This window comes from Aptenodytes forsteri, unplaced genomic scaffold (genome assembly GCF_000699145.1).
Source record: "Aptenodytes forsteri isolate BGI_AS27 unplaced genomic scaffold, ASM69914v1 Scaffold159, whole genome shotgun sequence".
In the NCBI taxonomy this organism is placed as follows: Eukaryota; Metazoa; Chordata; class Aves; order Sphenisciformes; family Spheniscidae; genus Aptenodytes; species Aptenodytes forsteri.
The window spans coordinates 2,364,008-2,375,706 of record NW_008794747.1 but is presented as its reverse complement, the minus strand read 5'-3'; the positions used below and the strand labels follow the sequence as shown (position 1 = coordinate 2,375,706).

Here is an 11,699-nt window from a genome sequence, read left to right as displayed (position 1 = left end):
ATCATTTACAACCTGGATATCAGGGACCACATATAATAAGATCAAGCACTTACCCGTGATGCCTTTTATCTTCCAAGTGCTTTACAAGCAGTTTCAACACAGTTGAAATGTAATGATCAGGTCTGTGCTATAGGCACAACAATGAAACATGACTGGAGAGCCACAAAACTGCAATGCCAGCGTTAAAATTCAAAGTATCTAGGCTTTCAATTTATTGTTCTCAATGAATGCTCTGCAGTGATCTAATGTAGTAAAAACCTCCCGCCTACTTCTAATTTATATAAAAATAGGTGTGCTCGGTGACTTGGAACTGGGTCTTGTCAGCTCCTTAAATTAATTATCTCTTCCCTACAGACAGGTAACAGGTGACAAACCTGTATCACCAGAAAAGTTGGAGAACAAGTGTAGGAAATAAACCCTGAAATACAACTGTAAGGGAACTTGTAACTTTTGCTTCATATTTCAATGCAGTATAGGGCTAGGAAACAAGTCTTTAATAATGCCTTTTTAATTAAGCATTTATGAAGTTTCTCCCTCTAACTGGAGTGTGGTGTTTTCTGATATCCACAAGTGTCAGGCACGCTGTCAGACAGTTCAAATCAAAACCCAGATTTTAAAACCAAGATTATTTGGAAGGGTTTTTTGTTTTAAAAGAACATTAATTTAGAATCAAGGATTAGGAAGGCAGAAGAGATATGGAACTCCAAAAATACTACTTCCCATAAATAATGAAGACACCGATACTGGAGCATTCAAGTTTAAACAACCCTTATTTCAACAAAAAACAGAGGTCATATTTTCAAGAACAACCTGTACGACTGTACTTGTGAGTTATGACTGCATTTTCCTACTCGTCATTGTAAAGCAGGAAGCCTTACACTGTACGCAGAGTACGTACCACACAGAGGGAAGGAGCAGGGACCACCCCCACCTACACAAACTAAAGGCTGTACAAGCTAAAAATTTCAAACACGAGGCCTATTCAGAAAGTGGCCCTAATTATATAATCTTTAAAAGTTTTCCAAGCATGTTTCTAGCACATAAAGCAATCATTCAATGTCTCCCACTAGCAAATACTGTGAAATTGAACTTGACTTTGATTCCCCAAGAGGGAATCTCAGAGCTGGTTTTGATAACAGTCTCTTTTCAGTCTTCATGTATGTTAACAATCATCCTTGGGATGCTGTCTGGCTGTGAAGCAATCTCTGATTTTTGCAGATCCGGGCACCTACAGAGCTGTCTATTTTCCCAAGCTGAGAGTCTGTTCTTTAACTAGATAGTTTGATAGTGAAGATATTATTAGCTACCATTACAAGAATGCTCACCAGATAGGACTATAATATTGCATAGTTCAAAATACAGCCTAGAATTCATTCATTATAGAAGTGTGCATCATACAATGAGTAAATTACTATCTACTGTGATCCAATCTGAATTTATGCTAGAGTTTCAGACCTCAGATTAGAATCTATTGGTTTTTTATTTTAAATGGAATGAATTCGTTCTTTTCCTTTTTCCCCTTTGACTTGAAAAGAGCCAAAATGTAATGCAGTTTTACCACCCATGCAACTACAAACAGGCAGCATCAAAATAAAAACAAAATTTAAGTAGTGTTTGTAATAAATATATTTGCAGTTGTTTTGTTCTTTAAAACACAGCTGCCTCTGACAGAGACCACTGTGCCATATACATGATTTGTAATAGTGTTCTTGCTAACAAAGTCAGTTATTACTGATGGACGGACAAAATTCTTTTGTTTTCTAAAACCGATCACCTGGTCTTCTGCAAAAGCATTTCCAGATTAAGTGCCAGGTGCTAGCAACTTCTACAAATATTAAAGAACAGTCCCCTTAAACTTTACTAGGGCTGCATTAGACCCAGTAGTAGACATTTCTTACAGATCAACAATCAGCCAGGTGCAGTTAATGCATACATAGCATGTAATTGAAACAGACTTCACTTAAAAATATACTTCACAATGGCTTGGGCTATTACCTTTTTGTGTGTGCATGAAAGAACGAGTCTGCTGTGAAGGCAATTCATCATAAAGGTCAGGCTTTCTTATTTTAGCCAGCACAATACAAGAATCATATTCTGGGACGCTTACTGCTTGGTGAAATTGTCAACAGTTCCTTCGATGATCAGATTTTACAAAGAACACAGCCTCCGATTTCAATAGAGGCACATAATATACACATCCTCTTTTTCACATACAAGATGTGTGTGTCCATGTACAGACAAGTAAAATGTGTAAGTGAAAGGTATTTGGCTTTGTAGGACAAATCCTGCATTCACTTATGTCCTATGCATTTCTGCTGAATTCAGCACTGCCTCCGAGATTGAAATTTGTTTAGTAATAGTACTTTGTGACTAATCTGGTATGGAGTCTGCTGGACACAGCAAAGCTGTGTGGGCTCCACTTTGAATGATAGAGTAGGTCTGCTTAGGGGCTTCTGTGTGAGAGGATGAAGAAAATATAGGAGGAGGGGGAGCTGAAGTGGACACTGTTATACTCTGACCTCCATCACTAACCACAGTCACTTCTGTTGCTCCTTCTTGTATCAAAGCGTTAAGGCCTTCTAAGTCAGAGCAGCTGATTCCAGAACTGGTGATGAAAGCTTGGTTTGCTGAAGCCTCATGACTGCTGACAGGAGCAGCAGGAATCAGAGTTTGATGTAAAGCGCTTCCATCGCTTTGGTCATGGGTTGTGAGAAGAACTGCTGGTTGTGCCACAGGCCCTGCTTCGCTTTGAGATATGGGAGGCGGAGGCGGTGCCAACAAACTGACTTGGCCCAGCAGCTGCAAGCGGCTGTTGGCTGAGAGGTCTTCCTGACTCTGGCTAACTAATGTAGGAGGCACGACATTCACTGATGCAGCCTGAACGATACTGTTAGTCTGAGGGACCTGGTGACCCACGATGATCTTGACCCTTCCCTCATTGTATGGAGAAACCTGAGCAGCCTGAAGCGGGACCTGGAGGTGACTGACAGTAATTGGGGCACTGGCCTGCCGACTGGGATCCATCTGGAGCTGTAGAACAGCCAGCTCGTTATTTTTAGAGCCATTATACATACTGTGCTGCTTCTTATGACTCCTAAGAGAATCTTCTCGGACAAAGGAAGCATCACACAGGTCACACTTAAATGCTTTCTTGGCATCCAATCTGGCAACTTGCCTGGAGCCACCTTGCTTTGGCCTATCTCCTTCCTTCTTCTCCACCGTTTGCTTCTTGGTCTTGACTTTGTCACCATGAGCTTTCCTCACGTGAGTTGTCAGGTTGCTCCGCTGCTTGGTATCAAAGCTGCAGAATTCACATTTGAAAGGACGATCTTTGCAGTGAATTCGCTCATGCACTTTCAGAGCTGCCTTGTTGGAGCAGGAGTAGCTGCACTCTGAGCACTTCACTGGTTGTTCGGGCTGATGAGTTCTGATGTGGTGCCGAAGGCTTGTTTTGTTTCCACACTGAAATTCACACTCTGGACACTTGAGAGTATTTTCCATGCTGTGCTTGATACGAATGTGGGATTTCAAGTTTCCTTTCATGGCGCACCGGACCTCACAGAACTCACATTTGTAAGGTTTCTCACCAGAATGCACACGCATGTGCCTCTTCAAGTCTGAGTTGATTTTAAATTTAGCAGGACACATCTGACATTGGAAAGGAGCATCTCCTGTCAACAAAAAAACCACAGTTCAAATTACAGATGAGACACCAAGATCCATTGGAGAGACCAGTGCTATAATGAATTATGTACAGCTGACTTGTTCTGTAAACTCCCAACATATTTTCAAGATGTAGAGAACTTTAACGGCACAGTATTTATCACCTGGTCTGACATATTTGTGTGCAAACTCTCCACAAGCACGCCTGTCCACATCTGTTGCTTTTTCATGTCTGCATCTTAGATATTCTCCATTTTTAGTTTGTGTGTAAAACTGTTCAGTATGCTCCAGAGAAGCAACTGAAGTTTCTTATTTGTCCCTCTTTAGCAACAGTGTATCTCAACTAGTGTTTAAAATTAATAAACATAAACACTGTAACTTTACAGCTGCTATATTTTTGAAGTCTAAAAAAACAACATAAACACATCCATGTCTCGGGTTTACGCTACAAGATTTACAGGGAGGCTTGTAGGTTAACTGTAAGCCTAGGTAAATGGTAGGCTACTGCAGAAACAGATGCTTAATAGGCACCAGCCCTACTGCTCAACCATATCCTTGAGTTAGATCAGCTGACAAGAAAAACTGGTTACTTTTTTGGCCTGGTTCATGTGGTGCAGCACAAATATGATTGCTGGGACAGGAAGGCAGTAGAAACTCTTGTCCAGAACATAGCGAGATGTAGGGACAAAAGTCCATACCTAGGTCAGTGTCAGGTGACTGCACAACCATAGCATTACTACAGTTACAGGAAAAAAAAGAGGGATCACAGCTCCATAAATGCAACTGGAAAAGACAAATGTGAGACTAATGAAACATGCATGCAAGTCTGACTCTGGGGAAACGTGCTTACACAGAGAAGTAACATTAAGCTTTTGTTTTCCTGGCACTACAGCAACCAAGAAAGAGATATTTGCCCTATGTAGCACATGTAACAACATTCCACAGATCACTTCAAGAAAATCTAGTATCAGTTTGTATTCACGCAGCATCAGTTTGCATTCATGCAAACAGGTACCTAAGATATTCATAAGTCTGGGGAAACGTGCTTACACAGAGAAGTAACATTAAGCTTTTGTTTTCCTGGCACTACAGCAACCAAGAAAGAGATATTTGCCCTATGTAGCACATGTAACAACATTCCACAGATCACTTCAAGAAAATCTAGTATCAGTTTGTATTCACGCAGCATCAGTTTGCATTCATGCAAACAGGTACCTAAGATATTCATAAGTGCCCCCCCCCCCTTTTTTTTTTTGCGCAATGCTGATCCAGAAACCTAACAATGTAGTTGAAGTTAGGTCAAAATTCTTATTCCCCCCCCCCTTTTTTTTTTTGCGCAATGCTGATCCAGAAACCTAACAATGTAGTTGAAAGTTAGGTCAAATTCTTAACTGATAAAGCATGAAAAATGAACATGCTCATCTCTGTAAGCCTGTTTACATCAGACTACCTGCACGAATAACCACTTGAATTGCCTGGATCTAAATCTAAAATTTTGCATTTTCATTATTTGCAGGCTTGTGTCACAACATGCATGACCAAATTAAGCTGTAGCTCTGTTTAGCCCATAATCAATTCCAGGGTAAAGACCAGTGACTCCGTTCTGCAGCCATTAAAAAAAATCCAGAGCAAACCTACTAAAAAACAGTTCACTTTTTTTCTGTAATCTAAATATGTAGTTCTCTAAAGTACCTGAGCATGAAGTCTTTAGGTAGGTATTGTTTTGAAAAAGTGGAAGAATTGTGTTATTAGGTTCTAAGACACCCTTGGTGGGGGAGGGAAAAAGAGAGTGTACTTAGTTCAGCAAGCATTTATCTTCTTTAATAATCAAACTGCAAATGGCTGATTTATTTTATACGTTAATATTTTATAGAGTTTGTGATAGCTGTATAATTTTGCATAATTTGCTTATCCAGCTACATATGTCACAGGTTTAGCTGCATATTTTTCAAATCAAGTTGTGGCCTACTGTGCTAATCCATGTATCTGTTTAATAATTAAGATACATGGTGTATTATCTATATTAAACAGTTTTTATTAATGAAGATGCACTGTTTGTTCATCTAGTTTATTTTACAGTCTCAGCTGCACACTCAGCTACTGAATTTTTATCGACTTTGCTGTTGAAGGTACAGTATGTATTTCAATGACTTAATTTTCACATACAGGGTAGCACAATATATGAAAAAGAATTAGTACTTTTGCTGAATATAGCAAAGTATGTTGGTTCCGTTTATTTAAAGAGTAGTCCATTACTTATATTTCTTTACATTTCTGTCCATACATAATCGACACTGACAGAATATAGCTTGAAAAAAGAGTATCTGATCCTGGAATTATTAATTGTAAGAGTATTTTTACTCAAGTTAACAGGAAACTGATCTTTAGATGACTAGTTCAACAAGTAATGCTACGTAGATGATCTCACGCTGAGCTATGTAGATTACACTCACCTTCTAGAGAATGACTAACTTAATTCCAGTAAGCAATATATTCTACATACCAGTCTTACTTTTCCCCTAAAACTGGCTGCGTGCATAACAGCTTTGTAACCTAACAAGGATGAAATGATTACTTTCAAAATTCTTGTGCCTCCTTTCAGTGAATCAAAAGAAGTCCTTTTACAAAAGAGGATTTATTCTGCAGAAATGGAAGAGACAACAAAACTACAGACTTGAATTTTAGCATAATTCAATTGCTTAAGATACAACAAACTGATCTGCCAAAAAGAAAGAAGGTAGCCTAAAAAACCTTCCCAACTATTGCAATATTTAACGCCACAAAAAAAAAAAAACAAACAAAAAACCATCGAACTCTACTGGAAATACAAGAGAACCACAACCATTCATAGGTTTTCCCAGAGACAAATTCAGAGCATACCTGCCCATGTACATAAATGCACAACTATGCACACTCTTACATGACATGGGGGAAATGCAATACCATATTCTCTGACTAGTGTGTTCACTAACAGATAACTTCTCATAACAACCCATACTATTTTGACTGACCATCACATCTTCTTACATAGCAATAGAAAGAGGGAAACTTGTAAAACAACTGCCTGACAGTCCTGCCTGTTCCATCACAGCAGATTTGTGAAGTATAAAAGATTCTTTTCTGCTAGAGACAGATTGGTTTAACCCTCCCCTCCTTCACAATGCACCAGGGATTTATTTCTTTTATCTACTCAAAATAAATCCCATCTTGCACACATCTGAACTAATGTTGTTTAGTACTCCAATTCAGAATCAGATGTAGGATAGGTTCAAAGCTAATCTAGTAATCACTGAACCATAACCACCTTGCAGCTAAAATTCACAGAACTAATCAAATGTATAAAAGACAACGCAGAAACTAATCCAGTACCCTGGATTAAATGAAAAACAACATACAAAACCAACTGTACAAAGACAACTGTACAGCAGTATCTTTACAGCAAATCAGGAACAATCTATAAAAGAGAAATCTTATTAAAATGAAACCTAGGCAAATAATTCAAATATAAAATGATACGTTTATAAGCCTGGAGGCTAAAGCTTTCTGTCCACAGAGCAAAAAGGATATGGGCAGAATATAGTTCCAGCTGCTCATACTACACTGTTAATGTCCATCAGTCTGCACATGGACGGTACCACAAAAGAAGGTTTTAAAAAAAAAAAGTAACTTAAATTGCTAATTACTTGCTAATTTACTGATGCAAGAAAAATTAAATTATGCAGCTGCGGTTTGCATTGATACAACTAGTTCAATTATAAAGTAATTTCAGTGTTTCTAATATAGTGGACCAGATTTGAGAAACACAGATAGGAACCTAGATGCTCTTAATCAATCAATCAATAAATTAGATCCTTCAGTTCTACTGGTTTAAGAACATCTAATAGGCAGTTTCAAAATCAATATAGAAGAAAATCTACCAAGAGTCAGATCTGTCTTCTGATTGCTTCCAGGTATTTTTAGTAGAGCTGTATTGCCCTACTAGATTCTATGCCCAAGAAATCCAGAGAAGCTGGATGCCTAGGTGCTTTTGAGAATTCGAATAGGCCCTTTCTGGCATCTTGACACCTGTATACCTTTTAAAATCTTCCCCAAGACCTTCAAACCTTTACAGATAGGAATTTTAGTATAAGCTTACCCGTGTGGGATCTGAGATGTACAGTTAGCTGGCTAGAGTTGCGGCTTGCGTAAGGACAGATCTGGCATTTAAAAGGACGCTCGTTGGAGTGAATGCGCTGGTGCTTGTTGAGACTGCTGCTGTCAGCAGCTGCATAGTCACAGTGCTTACATTTGTAAGGCTTCACCCCAGTATGAGAACGCATATGCATCTTCAGCTTATCTTTACGACTAAAACATTTGTTACAAACTTCACATTTATGGGGCTTGTCTCCTGAAACAAACAGAGGACCATCAACACATCAAGACTTTTTGCACCGTAAGAATGGTGTTGCGATAAAAAAGGCACACACTAAACACTTAATAGAAATGGGGCTAGTTTTCAAAAGCTGGACATTGGATTTCAGCAGCCGTCCTATCAGCTAAGAATTCTTCTATGCTCCAGAAGGCTGCATGCACAAGTGCAACAAATTTAGAAGACCCTTTGGAACTCTCTCTTTACAACTTGGAAATTGCGGTTTAGGGGGATGGGAGTGAAATGTTGGAATCATTGTTCCATAAGAAGAACAAACTAGGTTTACGCACCACCACCACACAGCACCCCGATAAACACGTGGTCTGCATCTCAGAAATTTAACTGTGCCTTAAATCGATGTATAGTGTTCATGTTTCATAGCTGTGAGTGGTACTGCCCATAGTGGGGCATGGCTTACCCAAAAAGGGCAATTCCCCAGGCACAGAGAAATACAACACAAGAATGTACAGACACATGTGTACATTCTATCTAATTTAACTATAGATACGTTATTTTGTAGCAAAATACCTTTTGGCAAAAAGCCAAAAGGAGGAAACCAACCAAAAATAAAATATAGCAACTATATAAACCTGTGTGTGTTCGTAGATGACGTTCCATATCCTTCATACCATAGGAAGTCTTGAACTGGCAACCTGAAAATGGTAAGATTAAGATCATTAAATTAAAGGACAATCTAACAAAATAATAAAAATATACTACCACATTCTGGGCATTATGTTTCTTATCAAGAACATTTTCTTTAAAATTCAGTATGAACAGAAAACGAATTCCCTATCTTGTTTACTCACATCTACCTAAAATAGTGACCGGCTTACCTATGAACTTTAGTTTTCTAATGCTTCCCCTAGGAGGCAATTTACTCTCTACATTATCGTTTTCTGTGAACTTTGAAACAAATTCTCTGGAATCTCTGCCTAGGATTTGAGATGCTCTTTAGAGTACACAGGGGATGCTGGGGGAACTAATTAATTCCACATATGACTTCAAGTTAGTGCAACTGGGAACTCAGGTAACAGCTCACCATTCAGGAATTCTGTCCAAGTGGAAAGTGCTACACTTTTAGAGCACAGAAATGAATGCTAAGCATTTGAAATGTGCCTTTCAAATGAAGGCAAGCTTGCAAAAAGAGACTGTTAACTTCTGCTACCATTAATATGACTACTCATCTACATGGCTATCTCTGCACGTTTTCTGCATATTTCATGGTTTTTACTCATTAAGGTCTCCAAATACTTTGGTTCAATCCATCCTTAATAAAAATGCTAACTGACCAAAGACAAAACATATAATGCAAAATGCACGTATAATATTTCTCATGTACAACGGCAGTTAGCAAAAAGGTAACAAGACTCTGCTCTTACGTTGCTATGGGTGTAGGCATAGGCCAATGTCTATATGCAAACCCACTGCGGCATCGCCGGAGTATACCACAGTATAGCACCGAAGTCTAAGGGCTTGTGAAATCAATAGCAAAAACTACTACTGGTATCAATGGTACTACATCATACCCTTAGTAAGTAAATTGCCTTCCAGGTTCGGCACTTCTTAAGCTGCTTAAGACAGACAGAGCTACTGTGCGTATCGCTATATGAAGCCTATCAATTTTAAAATGAAAAGGAAAAAGGTATAGTCCACATCTTACCTGGATAGCAGCAGTTTAGTTTCTTCTGTGTAAGTGAGGAAGTGGATTTTCTTGAACGTGCTTTTGGTGGTGTAGAGACAATAGCAGCAGTTGGAGGCTCGCTGCTCTCACTGGGCAGGTATGTTTGATAGCCATGCTCAAAAACAAACTCTGGTGCAGAAACTAAACACATAAAAGAGCTCAATTTGAGAACATTAACTTCTCCAATCAGAAAAATCTCATTATTTTCTAGTTTCATTAATTACTTCTCTATTCTGTTTTTTCCAGCAACGTTCCTGTTCCTGGCTTCCTATTCACCTGGGGGAGGGGGAAAGGAGAAAGGCTTTTCTCTCCCTTGCTACCCTGCTATCAGTGAAAATTCTGTCAAGACCCGATGAGCCACACTGAACTTAGTACAACCCCACGCAGGCCCACTTGTCTCCCTCTGAATCCCATCTGACTGCACCACTCAGTTTCTTCAGAAGTTCAGTTTCTTCTGATGCCTGTCCAGGTCTTACATTAATAAAGGTATGTTTGTTTTTCAACACTGGCTGTGCTACAGCCCAAAGGATAAAAAACCCAAATTATTTATATGGCAAATGTTGTCAAAAAGGCATCATGTAAACAAATTTTTTTTTAAAAATTGTTAAAAAAGTTCAGCTTCTTTCAACTATACTGTTTTTAGTTTCACCTGTTATTCTTGTGAGTAATAGCTATCTCAGCCAAAGCAGCAGCTTTTAAATCAATTAAACAACGCTATACCCCAAAAGGGCAGAAGCATATAACTGCCCTCATTTTAAAGATGAGTAAATATGAAGCAGAAAAATGACTCATCCAAAACCTACACAGAGTTGAGGGATTAAAATACAAAAATTCCTGGAAGTGAGCCCTGAATTCAGTTTGTTTCACTGCTCTTCCAGATTCTCTGCCCTAATCTGTCTATCTAAATTAAAGCCAAATAATTTGGATTTTAGTAAGGTTCCAGACAAAGATAAAATAAAATAAAACTATATATAGAAGGCCAAACCTTCACACACGGAACAAAATTCTAGTTGTATTTAAATGTCTGCAGGATCAGGACCTCACTTGAGCCTTTGCATAGGCAGAAATTTTGAGTAGTATTTTTCCTGCCAATTAGTTGTGGGAGCAACGTTAGGGAATGCAGTGTTCTCACATAAAAAGGCCTGGATTGGCGCCCGACAGCAATTCTGTGTCTGTTTTTCATCAAGAGCACTCTTAAAAAATAAAATTCGTAGTAATTTGATTATTTTTCATAAGTATTGACAATTTTAATTAGTTTGCACAAGCTGGTTATACAACACATTAGACTTAAGCAATTCTCTAAGTGAATTTGCTAATTGAGATGCAAGTTCAGTAACTGCTGTCACACCAAAACCACGGAGGCAGCACATCACTTTTTTTTTTTTTCTTCTTCCTTTGCTTCAGGTACACGACAACTAATGTGAAAACTGTTATTTTAGCTTAGTGTGATGGGGACACACGAGCAGAGGGCTACGTAACGCTGCCACTTTGCACGAGTCGAGTGCTTTCAAGCTCCTGGTATGTAACACCAAAATACCTGTGATGGTTTGGGTCTCCGAAGCGATGGTCCTGGCTTTGGTTTGTGCCTGTGTCGATGGTACCGTTTCTTCCGACACAAACTGGACCGTACTGGTGGCCCCGGCCGTTGCACTGGTGAGCTGGCAACCGCTTTGCTTGTGCCCAACGAAGGCATCGAGGTTATTGAACTGCTGCTTGCAGATGCCACAAATGTGGATGTCGGGGGTGAGCTCCACCAGCACGGTGGTGCCGCCGGGAACTGTGGAAACAGGAGCAGGGTCAAGAGCTCGTCCCCAGAGAAGGGAAATGGGTGAAACCGCTCAAACTGACACACAGTCATCCCGCTGACCAAACGCCCCGGCTGCCGGGGAGCCCCGGGGCGGCCTGGCCCGCCCGGGACTTGCGGGGGGTCAATTAGGGCACCGC

The 11,699-nt window shown here is 39.5% G+C and overlaps 1 protein-coding gene across 1 annotated transcript in view; it reads right to left on the bottom strand.

Annotated features, from left to right (window-relative positions):
• Positions 1-1,459: 1,459 nt before the first annotated feature.
• The window catches only part of ZFP64 (ZFP64 zinc finger protein), a 12,533-nt gene continuing 2,293 nt past the window's right edge, over positions 1,460-11,699 (bottom strand). Inside the window, exons 2-6 of the mRNA XM_009274082.1 lie at positions 11,293-11,592; positions 9,735-9,896; positions 8,662-8,724; positions 7,799-8,050; positions 1,460-3,671 (exon numbers count right to left, since the gene is read on the bottom strand). Of these exons, the coding sequence (XP_009272357.1) occupies positions 2,371-3,671; positions 7,799-8,050; positions 8,662-8,724; positions 9,735-9,896; positions 11,293-11,592 (2,078 nt within the window). The 3' untranslated portion in view covers positions 1,460-2,370. The remainder of the gene's footprint in view (positions 3,672-7,798; positions 8,051-8,661; positions 8,725-9,734; positions 9,897-11,292; positions 11,593-11,699) is intronic.